An 18,835-nucleotide genomic window follows, 5' to 3' on the forward strand; every position below is an offset into this window, starting at 1 on the left:
CCCTGCAGTGACCACCCAGGACATACCCAGGTCTGAAGACGTTCCCTTTGTGCTTTTCCACTTGGCAGACCCCTGGTAAGAGTGACCACCACTCTGTCACGGGCAGTTGATGCCAACACGACTGGGTACCACTGCAGTAGTGTTTAGGGGCCAATGTACCATAATCCATGTTTTCTAACTAACAACAAAAAAAAAAAAACCCCAATGAAATCCTTAAGAATGGATGTTAGAGCCAGGCCTGGGAGTCTGGGAGTACAGGCCTGTAATTTCAGCTACTTGGAGGGCTAAGGCAGGAGGAGAGCAAGCTGAAGACCTGCTTAGGTTCAAGGTCAGCCATTGGTAGGTAATGGTATCGTTTAGATATGGTCAGTAGTAGAGTGTGCTTGTGGAAAGCCATAGGTTTAATCTATGTGGGGGGGAGGTGATGGTTAGCCAAACCACCAGAGTTTGGAAAAGAGGTTCTTCCAATTACCAGTTCTGTTCAGCAAATATCTTTATCTCTGTGTTCCTGTTTTATCATGCACGAAATGACATTAATGATGCTTATCTATCTCAGGCTTGCTATGAGGACTTAACAAGATAACTCACATGGTTATTAATAATGCTTACTCTATGGTTCAGAGTGTTCCTATTGCTTGTAGGGCTTGCCAATTTCATCTGCTAAGGATCTTCAAAGATGGTACTGTTCCCCACAACTTAAGTGCCCCTTCACTTCATTTTGATGGGTTTCTGTCTCCATTCCCATTCTCCTCCATAGGAGTCCCTATGCTGCCCCAGCTTGATCTTTGTAACCCTTGCTCTGAACAGGTCCTTCTTATCTGAAAATTATTGATGACTCTCCATCATTTACAAAAGTTCAGAGTCCTTTGGCCTGAAAACCAAGCTCCTTTAGGACCAGGACTGTCTTAGGGTTTACAGCTGAAACAAAATACCATGACCAAAAAGCAAGTTGGGGATGAAAGGTTTTATTTGACTTAGACTTCTATATTTCTGTTCATAATCGAAAGAAGCCAGGACAGGGACTCAAACAGGGGAGGAACCCAGAGGCAGGAGCTGATGCAGAAGTCATGGAGGGGTGCTGTTTATTGGCTTGATTCACATGGCTTGCTCAGCCTGCCTTCTTACAGAACCCAGTCCAGGAATGGCAGCACCTACCACAAGCTGGGCCCTCCCATACTGATCCCTAATTGAGAAAATGCCTTACAGCTGGATCTCACCGAGGCATTTCCTCAACTGAGGCTCCTTCCTTTGATGACTCTAGATGATGTCAAGTTGACACACGAAACCAGACAGTACAAGGGCCTAACTAGTCTTTCTGGGCTCACCTCCTGCCAAAACACTGTACATCTTGGCCACATGGAACTTTCCTTACCATCACCCCCTAGCTGTGTATAAGGTGCCCCTGGTCAGGCCTTCCTGAAGTCTCTCCTCCTTTGGCTGCAATGACACCACACTGTCTTGGTTTTCCTCTAATCTCTGTAGCTATTCCTTTCCTATCTTCCTCCAGAGCTTCTCATTTTTTAATTAGTTGCTAAAATCTGTAAGGGTTTCTTAACGTTTCCCTTCCTGTGTCACTACATATTCCGTTTGTGAAGGATGGCATCTAATTTTAAGCACCACCTATGTCCTTAGGACTCTCTGGTTTTCAGTCCTGACTTCTCTCTTATGGTTTGATCTCCCAAATCCTGACAGATGGCAAATTCCTAGCAGTCACCTCAACCTCAGCATAGTCAAAACTGAATCAATCTCCCCTACCTCAAACCAGCTTCCCCATTTTGCTCTGAATCTTCAAGGGGCATCACTGCTCCCCAAGCCTGAAGCTCCTCATTCTCCACATAGGAAAGGTTCCCAAATCGTGCTACCTTGTCTTCTCAGCAACTCTCCATTCGTCTTTTCTTCGTACCTACTGTCTTCACCCTAGTTCTCATCTTCATCCTCTCTAGCGTGGACTCTGCACTAGACTCCTCCCTGCTTCCAATCGTCCATGTTTCCAAAACAACTAGCAACCTTTACCTACCTCCAATGAAAACCTTATCATGGCACAGCCATGCCATAAAAATCCCATTGGTTCCCAATGCAAAGTTAGAAAAAGGACACTGCTTCCTACTGCATACCAGTAACTGAGCTGTGTATACCAAATGCAATGTTGAAGATGAAATGCTCCCTGCCTTTAACTGAGGACAGATGCAGAAAGACTAATAATATAAGGTTTGTGATGGATAAACTCATAGAGCGTTATAGGAACACAAGATGGAACTCCTTGAGGACAAAGACCATGGCTTCCTAAAGTCTGTAACCCCAACAGGACTAACTGATTCCGCAGAGAATTTTAACTGAATCCTGAACATAAGCTCTTCTCTGGTCCTGAGCTTCCCTGTACATAAAATGTCTCACAGCGCACACTTCAAGTGAATCCAATGTATAAACTTTGTCTGGATTGTGATTTAAATAACACAACCAAGTAAGTCTGAACGCGGGCCAGATATCTGATTGGATTTTAGCTTTCCTATCAGTACTGCCATTTTCAACTTCCTGATCTTCTAGAGGTGTGGAAGAAAGTATTCTAAAATGAATGTCACCGTTGAGGTGCCTGAAAAATTACACAAGGCTGTGGAGTTAGGGGAGTCATACTTGAAGCAATGCCGGCAATGCCTAGTAAAGAATGGCTAAATCAAATTGATAGACAAAACGACAAATTGATCTTTCAGGGGCTCATATTTTCATAGCAATTTAGCTAAATTACAATATATTTCTGATCAGAACATCTGAGGTCTCAAAAACTGTTAGTTTGGCTTTTCTCCCCATCCTAAAGGATATAAGCATCCAGCGCTATGGTGGCAAATCCAGGGAGGACCAGTGGTGTGGGAACTAGAATCTCAGCAGCTGAAGAACTATCCCATGCATGTCTCTCTTCTACCTGGTAATGTAACAGCAGGTACAGCACCACAGGGCTCCCAAAGCAGTCTCGGACAGGAATGGAAGTGTTCTAAAGCAAACGGAAAACAAAGAAATAAAATCACCACTAGAACTTCTGTAGCCGGGACAGAAAACCTGTAGGCACAAATATGGCCTCTAGGCTGGAATGAGGCCCTTCTTGGCCTATGCTGCTTAAATCCGTATGCAATTTCGCCACCTGGTGGCTACTTGGCATTATTGCATTGAGTTGCTTTATACATTCTGTTCTGAGAATTCTAGTTGCAATTTAAAAATTCTGGAAAAGCCATAAAGCCTCTGAGTGAAATGTTAAGTGAGGCATTTAAAGGTAATAATATACTTCTTTATAACTTACAGAGTTTTTCCGAGGATCAAAAATGGTACTTATAGTTGAGGGTTGAAATTATTTATTTATGGGGTTTGTGGAATAGCTTAGCTATTATTTCATGTCCGTGGAAAAAGAAATTATCTGTTAGAAGCAAAACCCTCATTGACTCATTCAGTGCCAATGATACTCATCCTGTAGCCTGCTCATGAACACAATTCAGCCTCTTCTCTAAGACAATACTGTAGACATTTCCAGACAAAAGAAGCCATACTGTTCATTTTTTATCGGTTTAAATCCTTACTACTGCTAAGAAGTTCTGACTCAAACATCTACACATAGCAAGATTATTATTGCATGCAGAGATCGACTGCACCCTAAATAGAATAAAACCTATGCATAGAAACTTTCTGAATGGCAGAATAATAACCTTCCCCAAACAGCAATGACTGAGCTGGAGGTGTATGTTGGTAACGAAACACTTGCCAAGCAAGCACTATGGGCTGAGCCAATTTTCAGTACTGTGTGCGTGCTCATGTGTATACACACACACACACACACACACACACACACATTCAGCAGTCAAAATACTAGCAAAAGTGTTGAAATCAACATTTTCAATGTTCTAGAAAATATTAAAATAATCTAATAATCAAGAAAACTTTGTTTAAGAAAATTCTTAAACAAAGCACCGATCCTTATGGCCTTTTACCATTCCTTGGTCCAATACTTCAATCTCCTGGTCACTCTTGAAAACCTTCTAAGCTGTGGAAACTAGATGCTGACACCACTGGATATCTACCTGGAAAAGAAGGAAGTACAAGTGTAAATCTTTGTAAGCTTAGAAACTGACATGGACTTTTACAATGAATGAAACAAGAAGAACACTGTGTGGCCCATCATTAAGAGGTCAATTGGTAGTGGTACTCTATAGCTGATATCTCTGAGTGCTCATTAACGAAACAATTCCAACAACAGCACTAAGAATCTATTCTTATTAACAGAAATGATGACATACCCACAAAAGCTATTGATATATACAAATTATAAAATAATTTAAAAGGGAACTAAAATCAAGTATGGTGGCCGTATGCCTATAATTTCAGCACAGGGGAGGCAGAAGCAGGAATATAGTGACTTCAGGCCAGCCTGGGCTACACTGAAAGATCTTGTATTCAACACACACACACACACACACACACACTATCTGAATTCTACTACATTAAAGGAATGAAACTCCGATACTCGCTATAGGAACTTTTATTATATGTTTTTCCTCACAAATAATGATAAAAATAAGCAAACACTCCCTTGTAACTTCTAGTAAATATACTTCTAGCAAATAAGCACTGTGACTAAAGAAAATTGAAAAGCCAAATGTCTTCACAGATGTGTGCCCTGAGACATATGTTTCTGTAAGATTCAATCATTCCTACCTGACGGTCACTTTTAGGACAAGGTGTTGCAAAGTCAAAACGTGCCTCAAGTTTGCTTTATCTCCCCACACAGACAGTCTATGGGAGTAGGTGTGCATTAGGCCAAGGGCTAGGACAGAGAGAAGAGATCAATGTCAGAGGAAAAGGGCAATCACTTTTCGTGGGAAATCACTCGCTTTTCAAATGTGTGCGTGTGCATGCGCATGTGCGTGCCTGCCTGTCTGTCTTGCTGACTGGTTATTCCGCATGTTGATGTATTCAGCTATAAAGCCTGGCTTTGGAGCCAAATGCTTGCTTGTATTAATAAAAAAATCAATTTATGTAAAACAAGCAAATTAATTTATTTAGAATTTTGACAAAAGCTGAGGAGAAATTCTCGATTTCTCTGCCTTGCCCTTAGTGCTACAACTTACAGAAGAGATTAAACTATAGTTGGTTTACCATACCACAGTGGGAAACCATACCACTACAACTTTGTGATAGAGTGTTTACCTAGCAAGTATGAGACCCTAAATTAAATACATTACCTGAAAAAAATAAAAAAAATGATGAAGCAAAAATCGGGAACTATGCAAGTGAAGATTTAGCCCAGGGGCCTCTAGTTACCCGAAGAGGAAAATATCCATACTTCTCCTGGTGCCAAATACCAGCGCTCTTCTGCAGGGCCTTTTTCACTCCCAACCTGGCATTTCCGGGGAGGTTCTCAGTTCTTGAAGCATGGCTTCAATCTTAGCATTTTCCTGCTCCGTAGACAGAGGCAGAACAGGTATCTAGGCCAGTTTGGATGTTCTGGTGTATGTTCTTTTGTTGTTGCTGTTTTGCTTTGCTTGTTTTGTGTGCATCGGTGTGTTTGGGGCTGAGTTTCATTTGTTTCGCCATCTGTCTGGGGAGAGATTTGGCAGGGAGCTGATGGAAGTCTACAACTAGTGAAAATGTCCCCTGGAGGTTCCAGGGGCTGGGGTAATTGTGAGATGCCTCCTTCTAGGAAACTTCTCCATTCTTCCTTTTTATAATTAACCTTTCTGTCAATCAGTCTGTCACAAATTTATTTTCCTACATAATTTACCAGAAATTAGAAATTCATGTTGTTGATGACTTAACTGGGAACAAGTCCCACTGTAAATGATAACCCAGAAAGGGATTTTTTTTTTCCGAGATAGGGTTTCTCTGCAGCTTTAGAGCCTGTCCTGGAACTAGCTCTTGTAGACCAGGCTGGTCTCGAACTCACAGAGATCCGCCTGCCTCTGCCTCCCAAGTGCTGGGATTAAAGGCGTGCGCCACCACCGCCCGGCCCAAAAAAGGGATTTTAATTGAAAATGGAAAACTGGTCATTTTAAACTTGTCTAGTACAGGCAAACCTGAAGGAAAACTCCTTTGTTTAATTGAAGAAGACCATCTTTGTTCCACCATCCATGCATACACAAGAATATCACAAACAATTCCATTTTTAGTACAGTCAAACAAATACCAAGAACTGAAAAAAGAGACCTAAAATGGTTGAAGAAAAGCATGACGTTATTTTAGGGGGAGGATTTAATAAAAACAAAACCAAAAAACCAATAAGCTGACCAAGAAGTCACAGAGAGAAATGGGAGCGCAGCAAAGGAAAATCCCTACAGCACAGCAAAGCAGGGTAAAAAGACAACAACATCCGGGTCAGGAAGAAGTGTCTGCAAGCCACACATCCCATAAGAGGCCGGTGCAGAAAATCTATAAAGAACCCAGTTGCACAGGGCAGTGGTGGCGCACGCCTTTAATCCCAGCACTCAGGAGGCAGAGGCAGGTGGGTCTCTGTGAGTTCCAGGACACCAGGGCTGTTACACAAAGAAACCCTGTCTCAAAAAAGCAAGAGAGAAAGAAAAAGAACGCAGTTGCAGGATAACAAATGACCCAGTTTTCAAGTGACTAGCCCTCAACAGACAATTCTTGAATAAAGGAATATATACATGTATCCAATAGACATATGAAGAATTGCACATAAATGATACTGATATATATCTTCCTGTGGCACTGGTTAATTACCAAATCAGTTCAGATTATTACCACAGACTATGTGAGGCGATAAAGCAAACTCGTAAGAATTTTTTTTGAAACTAAATACATTTTAATAGAAAACAAAATACAAAATAACTCTTTTCAAAAAACAGAAATATTTGATCCTGTCCATACCATCAGAACTTCCTCTGTCCTTAGAGCATGGTTTGACGCTTGTGAGTGTGCACTCATGATTCGCTCCGGTTCACTACACTGGTGCTGCAGTGAGGGCGGAAGCAGATCAGAGGGAGAAAGACACCAGAAAGTCACACCCCAGAAGTACTCTGAAGTCTATCCTGTGACTTACTCAAAATTACTCTTTATCATAATTTTGTTCATGGTGGTAGCGATGGAACCTTGGACAACCGACTCCAGAGCCGAGGCCCACCCTCTGCCCACCACAGCCTCTCTCTCCAGGGGAGAGGACTGACAGGAGTGCAGGCAATAAAGAATCTTTCTTTCCCACCATGTTCGGCTAAGCTACCTGCCTGCTTGCAGAAGCACATTATACGGTGCCCCTTTTCCTGATACACTGGGTCACCAAAGTATGAATTCCCTGAACCTTAAAATTCCAAGTATCACAGCCAGTGCCAGGAGTCAAACCTGCAGATGCAAGCAGAGACACCTCTGCCAGTGCTAGGTTTCCTCTTCTCAATAATAATAATTATTAATTATAATAATAATAAAAAGTCCTGGTTCTATCAGTATAAAGAAAGACTGCTAGATCATCCAATTTTCCTAGTTCCTGTCCCTGTTTTCCTCGAGAAGCCACAGGAGACACTGTTTACAGCTGCTACAGGGGAGTTCTGCAACTGTTCCAGTAACCCCACTGGGAAGAGACAGATGCTAAAGCAAGGTGCCTGCACACAGCCAGGAGGCCTCAAGCCTGAGCATCCGGCTCTCAACTGGAGTCTTGTGCACCAGGGCTGTGTTGGCTAAGTGTGGTAGGTGAGGGCTCTTTTGAAATCACTGATTCAGTTTTAGCAAGTCCTGGACTGTGACCAGTCCCAGCCCCACCCAGTCTGCTGCCTGAATAAAAACTTAATGTTCTTGATTCTCTTGTGTGATTCCAGTCACCAGGAGGAGGTTGCAGGCCATGAACTGTACACTCAGGACATTGCTCATCTGTCCAGTGTACACACCCACAAACTCACCCGAAGAGCCATCAGCAGGTGTGTTGCAGGACGTGCTTCTGATGTCCCAGACACGCACAGAGTTGTCCATGGAGGCAGAGGCAACCAGACCACTGTCTGGGCTAAAGGCCAGACTGGTGATACTGTCTGTGTGGCCTCTCAGTTCTTTAAAAAGTGTCCCAGAGGCCAAGTCCCACAGCTTTAACCGCTGGTCCTCACCAGCAGACGCCAAGTACTTACCATTGGGAGAGAAGGAAAGGGCGAGCACGGGACCTCGGTGCCCCATGAAGAGCCGCACCAAGTTGCCCTGCTGGGCACTCCATAGCCGGACAGTTTTGTCAGTGGAACCTGTAGCCAAGTAGTTTGAGTTGGGTTGGAATTTGACACAGTCCACGTCAGCCAGGTGTCCTGCATATATCCTCAGTGGGTACCTCCGATCAAAGGACCAGAGCCTGGCAGTACGGTCATGGGACCCACTGGCAAAATACAGGCTGTAGGGGCTGATGTCCACGTCCCATACAGGGTAGGCATGTCCCTGATAGAGCACAGTGTTGGTGAAGCTCCCCAGGTCCCAGTACCTGATGGACATATCTTCAGAACAAGAGAGCAGCCCCGAGTTGTCTGCGAGGAACCGTGTGCTGTATACTGGGCCACAGTGTCCACGCAGGATCTTCATCTCTGTGCCCGTATTGTCTTCCTCATTCTCCTCCTCCTCCAAAGTGTCACAGGCTAGATGGATACGAGATGTATCCACAAGGTGGGGCTCTGATTTCAGCTTTTTGGACTGCAAGCTCCAGAGCTTTATGCAGGAATTGTCAAATCCAGTAGCCAGAAGTTTGCTATCAGAGGAGATCTCTGCAGTATTCAGCAGCTGCTCTGTGTTATAGAAGGCATAGAAGCAGATGGCGGTGAAGGAAGGAGGTCCATCCTTGACTCGCTTGATACTTTCCTGCAAGACTTCCAGGGCAGCCTCATTCTGCAGAATAGGGTTGGGCACATCTGGTGGTTCCAGGCTGCTGCTCTCACTGCGCGAGGAGCCACCACTGGCATACAGATGGTAGTCTGTCCTCTTGGCAGGCTGCACCTTCCACGTGAATGTGCTCGCAAGCACCTTGCACAGGGCAGTGTTGTTATCGCTTTGGAGGTAGCGGATAAGGTAGTTGTAGCTATCTTCCTGGAGACGGACCACGTACTTATTGTCCAGGAATGCACGAAGTTGGAAGTTTGACAGAATGTCCTGGATGGTCTGTGTGGTTTGCAGCTGCTCAATGATGTCCTTCTGGCTTGCATTTTGTAGGAACATCCCATGGAAGCGGCTATAGAAGCTTTCCACTGTGCTTTTGGGGCCACTCTGGACCAGGTTGAGGTGGAAGTAGACAAAAAGGGGGTAGAGGAGAGGCATAGCTTCATGACTGTGCTGGGAGTCAGAATCAGTGAGAAAGCTTCTCAGTCGTCCAAACTGTACTTCATATTGCTGGGGTTCTGCCTGGCAAGGGGCTGCAGACACTGCATTGGCACAACCAGATTCTGATTGGACTGTGAGGTTGGCTGCCATCTCCTCAGGAGTCTGTGATAGTCTTAGGCCTTGCTTCAAGGGGCCTTCTGAGTCCATGTACTGCCGGCGTTTGAGGTAGCAGGTCACTGCCACCTGAACCTGCTCCGTGCGCCCTCCTTTCAGGACCTCAAGACGCCGGAGCCAGAGCGCCTGCGGGGTCCGCGGGGTGGCGACTCCCGGCGGCAGGCGCGAGCAGGCCCTCTGCCGGCCACTTCCGCCGAGCGCCCTCGTGAGCTCGCGGTCGGCTCGGCGCGAGGGCGCCCGGCGGGGCCGCGGGGTCTCCTGGAGCCTCGAGAGAATTTTTGACTTGCGGTGAACTCTATTTCGATGGCTCAGGTTCATTTCTACCTTGTCAGGGAGAAGCGCTCCCCCTGGTGGTTTAGCTAGGAATTGCTGTCACCGATGTCTGCTTATCAAAGGGAAATGAACATCAGAAGGAATGCTCACTATCAGAGCTTACTATAGCCAGGTGTGATAACACATCCGGCCAGTTGCGGCACTCATGAGACTGAGGTAATAGGTTCGTGAATTCCGGAATAGCCAGGGGGACATAACAAGTTCCAGGCCAGCCTGATCCAAATAGCAAGGCTTCTCAAAACCAAAAGGCAAGAAAACTACAAAAGTAAATCAGCATTAGCAGTGGTAATAATTTGAACTGATTTTGGCTAATCAGTGTCCCAGGGAGATATAGATGTAAGGAGATAAAGCAAACTCGCAAGAATTTTTGACTTGCAGTGAACTCTATCTAGATGGCTCAGGATCATGTCCACCTTGTCCGGGAGAAGCGCTCCCCCTGGAAGTCTAGCTAGGGACTATTGTGACTGGTATTAAAGACACAAGCTATCAGGACAGGACCCTCTGCTCAGCAAGCAGTACTGCTTTTGTTTACACCCGGGAAGCAAGGAATTCCTTAACGCTTGGCAGCAGCTTGCACTGTAGCTTTTCAGCGGGCCTATGTATCAGCATCACTCAGACCTTGACATTGGCCAGTGTTCCAGTTTGAGGCTTAGGGTGTCTGGGGTTTGACAGCTCGCTGGAACTCTTCTAGCAACCAGCACCTTCAGTTTTTCTCTGAATCTTTACAGCTTTCTACCTGTCTTCAGCCTCAGCTCCCCGCCCTTCCTACTTCCATAACCCACTTTTTCCTGCCTTTTCGGACTGTCTAGGCAGCCCATCCTTTAGCTGTCAGGCAGCCTTGCCACTTTTGTACCTTGGCCTGCTAACCTCATAGGCCTGCGTCTTCAGCTAACCAGAGGCGGGCCGCCTTGCCACTCTGACAGCACCAGCTTCTGGACGAGCTGTTCCTGAAGCTGCAACTCTGCTGCTTCTTCCGTGTTACCAGTGCGGAGTTGGATTTTTCTTTGGGCCACCAGCTCCTAAATAATGACAAGGAGACTTCTTATTAATTATGAAAGCTTGGCCTTAGCTTAGGCTTTTTTCTAACTAGTTCTCATAACTTAATTAACCCATATTTCTAAGCTACATTCTGCCAGATGGCTCATGTCTCTCATCCATACTGCATGTCCAAGTCTGGCTGGCGACTCTGCCTTTCTTCTTCCCAGAAGTCCCACCTGTACCTCCTGCCTAGCTATTGGCCATTCAGCTTTTTATTACACCAATCACAGCAATACATCTTCATACAGTGTACAAATATCCCATAACACCACGTTACTCTAAGCAGAATACAAATAACCCCTTGGGGAAAGCTTTTTAATAGCTCTAACGTTACAGCACCAGGGGAAGCAGGCCAAGGAGACTGACTACCAAGCTGACTCATCAGGAGAGCCAAAGAGCTTGCTTATATGGCTCAAAGTGGGGTGATTTCTCCAGTCATAGTTAATACACATCCAAATGAAGGATTGTGCTTGTTTGTATCCACGTGTCAGCATGGCGAGCATCAAAAAGAGGAGAGGCTAGAGTTGCAGCACACTGATGGAGTGCCTGGCCTGCATGCCAAGACCCTGCATGCTAATACTGCAAAAGGGCTGCTGAGATGGCTCAGAGTAAAGGTATCTACCACCGAGCCTGACAACCTGAGTTCAATCCTCAGGACCCCCCGTTGGAAAGAGAGCCCCAAGTCCTGCAAGTTGTCTTCTGACCTCTGACCTCTACATGACTGCTATGGCACACAGTATACATACACACACACACACACACATGCACACATATATGCACAAATAAAAGAAATCAGCAAACAAAAAGTTGAGTGTTGGGAGAGCTATGGAGAAGGGAAACATGGATTATTAGTGACGATGTAAATTTGTAATATTATGGAAAACTACATGCACTTCCTAGAAATTAAAAACAGAACCTATAATGCTTCAAACTTAACATATAATGCTTCAAACCTAAATTTTGCGTGGTGCAAAGGATCACACCAAGGACCTTTCACTGTTAGGTAAGTGTTCCACCACTGACTGCTCCTCAACCCCACTTTTTGTACACTCAAATTTGAAATCAGGATAAGGAAGAAATTCATGCACCCCTATATCCATTGATGTATTAGTGACAATAACCACATTAGCCAACTTCAGTGTCCAGTAACAGACGGATAAAAAAAATAAGGCACATCTACAGAATAAAACACTTTTCTAGCCGGGCGGTGGTGGCGCACGCCTTTAATCCCAGCACTCGGGAGGCAGAGGCAGGCGGATCTCTGTGAGTTCAAGACCAGCCTGGTCTACAAGAGCTAGTTCCAGGACAGGCTCCAAAGCTACAGAGAAACCCTGTCTCGAAAAACCAAAAAAAAAAAAAAAAAACAAAACACTTTTCTCCTTATAAAAAGTTCTCTCCCTTTCAGCAACACAGATGAAACTTCACATGAAATGTGCTAGGTGTTTAAAGAGCAATGAATACTGGGTTGGCAGAGGTGCCACGGGAGTTAGTAGCACCTGCTGCTCTTTAGAGGACCAGAGTTCAGTTCCCACCACCCATAGCAGTGGCTTACAACCACATATAACTGCAGCTCCAGGGGATCCAATACCTCTTCTGACCTCTGTAGGCAACTGCTGATATCCCTCCTCTCTCTCTCTCTCTCTCTCTCTCTCTCTCTCTCTCTCTCTCTCTCTCTCTCTCTCTCTCTCTCTCTCTGACATACACAAAGCAGAGTGTGGCAAACATTGCATAATATTTGAGGAGTCTAAAAACTATCATGTTCTTGGAAACAGATGAAGAATGGTGGTGACATTTATTTGTAAAAAAATAATATCCTAAGCCTGGATATAGGAGGAGGGTTTGGACTTCCCACAGGGCAGGATACCCTACCCTCCCTTAGGACTGGAGGGAAGAGGGAGAGGGAGTCGGGGAGTGGGAAGAAAATGGGAGGAGGGGAGGAAGTGGAAATTTTGAATGGTATTATTTATAAAGCAATAAAAAATAATAAAAGCAAACAAAGAAAAAACCAAAAGCTTTCTCTGGAGAGTGATAAAAATAGGAAGATGGTAGTCAAAATGTGGGAAGACAGCCAGGTGGTGGTGGTGCACACCTTTAATCCCAGCACTCAGGAGGCAGAGGCAGGAGGATCTCTGTGAGTTCGAGGCCAGCCTGGTCTACAAGAGCTAGTTCCAGGACAGCTAGGACTGTTACACAGAGAAACCCTCTGTCGAAAAAGAATGTGGGAAGATTCAGATATAGGAGTAAGTTTTGAGACCTATTGCTTAGCATGAAAACTATGCTTAACAACATACTATGCATTTCAAAACTGCTAACAGTATATTACAAATGTTCCCACTACAAAAACAGTATTCCGGGTGATTGTCATATTACCTTGATTTATTCAAAGTTGTATGCATAAATCCAAATGTCACTTTCAAACACTAGCTATGTGTGGCTTATTGGTAAAATAACACAACTAAAATAACAATATTTTCTATTCAGTATGTAAAAAAATAAAAATAAAAGCAGCCAAGCAAATAAACAAAAACCTAATTTCATACCCATGATTTAGTTCAGAGCTGACCACTGAGCATGAGTTAGCCTTTCTTACAGTTGCAATTTTGCAAAACACCCCAGGAATTGGAGTCCTCCATGAAATTCCATGCTAGAGTGAAAAAGCCTGGTGCCAGGAGAAAATGCTACTTCCCAGGACCCGTAACATGATATACAGCTAAATCCAAGGATGTTTCTTGACTTCCACTTGACCTATTGTATGCTGTAACATTGCTATGTGCATGGCAGAGAAGACAGGTGAGTTTTCTCTACCCTCTGCTTTAGGTTAAAAAAAACTGTAAAAAAATCTTCCATTTGTTCTACATATTTTTATTTTTTTAAGATTTTAAGATTTATTGGTGTATTTATTTATATGTGTATACATGTTTTGAGTGCATGTCTGTCTGGGCATGCCTGGTCCCCACCAAGGTCAGAACCAGAGTTACAGTTGGCTGTGCGGTACTATGTGGGAGCTGGGGATCCTACTTAGTGCTCTTCGAGAGCAACAAGTGCTCTTAACTGCTGACACCTCTCTCCAGCTCCTTTCTTTACTTCTTAATGTGGGCATATGTTCGTCTCAGAACAAATTCTTATGGCCTGGGACTCTACTTTTCTTTTTGTTCTGAGACAGGGTCTCATGCAGCCTTGCTTTGCCTCCACCTCCGGAGTGCCCTCAGTTAACACAGTTCTGGCAATGGGAATACTCAGGGCTTCCTGCAGATTAAACAAGTTCTCTACCAACTGAGCTATATCCACAGACTTCTAGTTTAGTGTTTTTATGTCAGCCGGGCAGTAGTGATGCATGCCTTAATCCCAGCACAAGGGAGGCAGAGACAGGTGGATCTCTGTGAGTTCAAGGCCAGCCTGGTCTACAAATCGAGTTACAGGACAGTCAGAGAGCTGTTACACAAAGAAAGCCTATCTCAAAAAAACAAACAAAATGTTTTTCTTATGTCCTCTCTATTCAGACCTAGTTATAGACCTAGTTATAGGTCTGAGTGCTCTAGTTATAGCCCACAAACCAACATATTAAGCCATGGTATTCGCAAATTAAATTCAGGGCCCATCAAAGGTCAGCAGAAAGGAACTCTATGAATGGAAACTAGTGTCAAGGCAAAACTATAAGACTCGTGTCAAGGGGAGTAAGAGACAGTTTGTCCTGGAGCCGAGTTTGAGTGACCATGACCCAGGAGCATAGGCTTAGGTTGCCCTGAATATCATGTTCCAACATGATGACAGGTTATGAAGTTACCATAATGATAAAATAACTGAAAGTCACAGAGCAAGGCAATTTTCAGGTAGACAGGCTAAAGCAAGGTGGAGAAATCTATTATATGCTTTGAATGCTATGTGATGACATCATTAGGCTTTGAACTGGTGGGAGCTAGTGGTGTAATATTCTGGCTCTTTAAGAGACAAGCCACGCCCACTCCCTTCCTCCTAGCAGCCTCTGCCCCACTCTCCTCTCTTCCTGTCCCTGTCTCGAAGAGGCAGCTTTTGCCTCTCTCCCCACTTCTCCGCTTCCCCCGCCCGTCTCTCTCTCCTCTTCTCCTCTTTCTCTCTCTCTCCCCCTTCTCCCCTTTTTCCTTCCCCTCCATAATCCACCTAATAAATGTCTAACTTTATTCTGTATGGTATGTTTATCTGTCTCTCTCGCCTACCCGCTGCAGACACATGGAGCCTGCCACGTGGTCTTGTGTGCCGTCCCTGCTTGGGACCCCAGGAAGCTTGTAGCAAACCCATCTGCATGGTGTGCCTATCTGTCTGCCCCTTACCCACCTGCCACCCACATGGCTAGCCGCCGGGGACGCCCAGGGAACCAGCCACCTTGGTTTGTGGGGACCCACAGCAAAACCATAACAAGTGGTCTGTTAGGGAAGCCTAAAAGGATTTTTACCTAAACGTCACAAAGCTGTTAGGCTAAGCACAGACGTGGACAATGAATGGCTATTGATGAGGCTAAAAGCAGGGTGTAGTGACACCCATCTTTAATCCCAGCGCTTGGCAGGCAGAGGTGGGCAGATCTCCATGAGTTTGAAGTCAACCTGGTCTATAGAGAGAGTTCCAGAACAGTGAGGGCTACACAGAGAAACCCTGTTTTGAAAAAAAAAACAAATCCAAAACAAACAAAGAATAAGAGGCTAAAATAGCCCAGGATAATTTGGCTCCAGATCTGCACTATTCTCGCTCTCCCCAGAAAGCACAGGTTCTAACCAATGAGCCTTCCAGAATCATTAACAAACATGCAGCCTTTTTCTGAGAACTCCAATCTGTATTTTAATAAGTCATCCAGATGATTCAGACACAGAGAAGTTTGAGAGTGTCTGCTATCCTGTTGCTTCTCTGGCTAACAGCAGCAGGTTTCGGGGACTCCAAATCACTAGAAGACTGCTTGCTTGGTGGGTACACAGTTCCCTGCTGTGAAGTCAGTTTCCAACAGCCAATAATTAGCACAGAAGTATTCCACATATTCCGGCCTGTGAGGTGGTGAGCCCTGCATCAATGTCCCCATGTGAAATTACAGGCTCCATGGGAAAATGGAGCGCTTGCCAGGTTAAGATTCATTCTCCAAGAGGGTGTTTCTGTTGCACAGGAAAACGATCTGACCACCAATTAACTACTTTGGGCCTTATGTAATACTTAGTCCTCCAACAAGTGGTACCCGGAAATAACACCAGGAAGAAACACGACAACATTTTACTCTCCAGTGTTTCCTCCACCTTTCCCTTGGCCTTCCTTTCCTTCCATCTTCGTGTGTGTGTGTGTGTGTGTGTGTGTGTGTGAGAGAGAGAGAGAGAGAGAGAGAGAGAGAGAGAGAGAGAGAGAGAGACTGAGACAGGGTTTTGCTATGGAGCCCTGGTCAGTACTCACTATCTAGCAGAGGATGACCTCCCAATCTTGGGAATCCCCCTACATCAGCATACCACACAATGGAGCTTATCTTCAAAACCTTCCTTTTCAACTGTGTGTATGTGTGTGGAAGAGGGCACATGCACATGGAGGCCAGAGGAGGATTTAGGCTATTCTGCTCTCCACTCTGCACATTATTTTCTTAACTGGAGTGTCTCACTGAACCTATTGCTAGGCTGGCTGGCAACAAAGTCCCATGGATCTCCCTGTCTGTGATGGCACTTCTAGCTAATTATGTGGGTGCTAGGGATTTGAACACAGGTCCTCATGTTTGCACACCAACAATTCTTATCCCAAGACTGATGCAGAAGACTTTCAAAGTGACAGAATTAATGTCATAAAGGACCTATTAAAAGTTTGCTTAGGAGACATTAAGTCACGCAAAGTAGAACTTAGCTAAGGGAATGCTGCCTCCATAGCACCACAAAGATACAGTGTGCTAGCCACGCCCGTTTGAGATAAGCAGTTACCATGCTAGGATGTACATTACTGTTCGCCAGGACTCACCAGACATTAGGTCCGCTCCCAAAGAACAAGTCTCCAACAGGCATCTTGAGGGGGCCATGCAGGGTCACAAAACCATTAAGTCCTGGGCTGCAATTAGGTACCATGGGCTCCTATCAGGAAAAGCATAATTCAGACAGGTGGGCAAGATGAACCTGGGTAACAAGTATTCAAAAAGAACAGAACTGGAGTACTTTAAAACAATTCTGGCAGCATCTTTGCTGTGCAAATCTTCCTAAGTGGCCAGACTTGCAGTCTCCTGCCTCTTAAACAGTTCGAAGTGTAAACCGGGTCCTGGACATGAAAGAAATGTAAAGATTACAGAGAATATAAAGTGAATACACCTAAGGGGTAGGAAAGCTAGTAAAGTCTTCTATTTGGGGCCTGCTCTTCTTTGGGCATTACCAACAGCTGGCCAGGCTTTTCCTTTATTAATCTCTAAGTGGGCGGGGTGATTTCTCACTGTGAAGGCCTATTATTTTTATAAGAATCCAACTCCCTAAACCCTCTCAAAGTATCTTAAAGTATCACTCAGATCCATTCCCAGAGCAGCTTGGAGTCTACCATAGGTTTTTCTAACAGAAGCTTTATCAGTGCCTGAGTGCCAAATGGGACGGCAACTAGCAGGTCAGAAAGAGAAAGTATCAAGAGCTGACAAAAACTGGTACTCAGAACAGGTTTGGCTCTAAGAAGAAACTTCACGCCAGTAGTTGGAATCTGAAACGAAAGGCCTAGGACACTGCACGAAATTCATCCTACTGGGATCCCCGGAGTGTGGATTCCGGCCTGCAACAACATCCCCCAGAAACTCAAGTTCCTTACAAATTCGCCGCTATCCTCCTACCAAAGCAACTCCAAGGTGCTCGGTATCCAAGCACCGGAAACAGCGATGCGGTCTGAGGAAACGTCATCAATGGTCGCCGAGTTAGATAGCGCTCTTACTTCCTCCTCTCCTGGTCCCTCCTCCATTTGCTTCTCTTCGCTACGCGTCCTTATTAGCTTGCCGCAGTAGCGGTAGCACTGGCCACACTGACACTGTTCCCTCAAGGAAAGGCTTAAGACAAGTTCGCCACTAATTCCAAGTATGCTTCAGACGCAACACGAAGGAGCCACCTCCCCCTTCTCCAGCCAGCTCGAAACTCTAGCCAGGGTTTGACTTGTGGGAGTTCCTGAGCACAAGCGAGCCAACTCGCTACACTCTTTACACCCAAGCATCTTTTATGCTAAAACAAAATGCTGGGCCTGCCCCCTTTTAATCTTCTGAACCTGACTGCCCCGCCCTAAATTTGTATTCTAGGTTGATTTAGAAGCTTATCAAGCATTCTGATGTGAGAATTAATTTCCTCTTTTTAAAAGGTTCATTCGTTTATTGGTTCGTTCGTTCTTGTATTGTGTATACAGTGTTCTTCCTCCAGGCCAGAAGAGGGCGCAAGATCTCATGGATGGTTGTGAGTCACCATGTGGTTTTAAGCTAATGGAAATTGAACTCAGGACCTCTGGAAGAGCAGCCAGTGCTCCCAAATGCTGAGCCATCTCTGGAATGGATTAAATAAAAAATGCTGCAGGATCCACAGCGGCTGCAGCTGCAGAAACACTGCAGGTCCCTGAGTGGCGGCAGGCAGTGGGTCCTGAGAGCAGCTAGTCCCAGGAAGGGATGGCAAAGGTCCCCAAGTGGCTGCAGCAGGTCATGAGGAGAGACAGACAGATGGGCACACCACGAGACCATACTACAGATCTCCTAAGGCTGGTCTCGGGCAGGGAGCCACGCTGTGGCAAGTGAGAGATGGATACATGGATAGGCACACTATGCAGAGTGAGGTTGGATATTTATTAGTGGGTTATGGTGGGGAAGGGGAGAAGAGCAGAGAGAGGGGAGAGAAAGAGAGGGAGAGGGGGATAGGGAGGGAGAGACAGAAGCGGCTTCTTCTAGAGGGAGACAGAAAAAGGGAAATATTCTGGCTGCAAGCAGGAAGATCTGCCTGCCTCAGTGGAGGGGGAGTGGGCGTGGCTTGTCTCTTAAAAGAGACAGAACAGATCATTACAATCTCTCCTACCAGAAAATTAATTTTCTTTCTTT

At 45.2% G+C, this 18,835-nt stretch overlaps 1 protein-coding gene across 20 annotated transcripts in view; it reads right to left on the bottom strand.

The window, feature by feature from the left end:
- Positions 1–949: 949 nt before the first annotated feature.
- The window catches only part of LOC119804729 (TAF5-like RNA polymerase II p300/CBP-associated factor-associated factor 65 kDa subunit 5L), a 33,255-nt gene continuing 15,369 nt past the window's right edge, over positions 950–18,835 (bottom strand). For 8 of the 20 annotated variants that reach the window (XM_038316341.1, XM_038316342.1, XM_038316346.1 and 5 more), the window contains 5 exons: positions 16,762–16,871; positions 10,642–10,793; positions 6,865–10,031; positions 3,972–4,061; positions 950–2,986 (listed from right to left, as the gene is read on the bottom strand). In XM_038316341.1, coding sequence (XP_038172269.1) covers positions 7,771–9,759 — 1,989 coding nt within the window. In that variant the 5' untranslated portion in view covers positions 9,760–10,031; positions 10,642–10,793; positions 16,762–16,871 and the 3' untranslated portion in view covers positions 950–2,986; positions 3,972–4,061; positions 6,865–7,770. Of the gene's footprint in view, positions 2,987–3,971; positions 4,062–4,695; positions 4,805–6,864; positions 10,032–10,627; positions 10,794–16,761; positions 16,872–16,952; positions 17,053–17,580; positions 17,705–18,835 lie in introns of those variants that run through there. The other 12 variants (XM_038316352.1, XM_038316356.1, XM_038316357.1 and 9 more) reach the window with 12 other exon arrangements.

The sequence above is a fragment of the Arvicola amphibius genome, chromosome X, assembly GCF_903992535.2.
Source record: "Arvicola amphibius chromosome X, mArvAmp1.2, whole genome shotgun sequence".
NCBI classification, from domain to species: Eukaryota; Metazoa; Chordata; class Mammalia; order Rodentia; family Cricetidae; genus Arvicola; species Arvicola amphibius.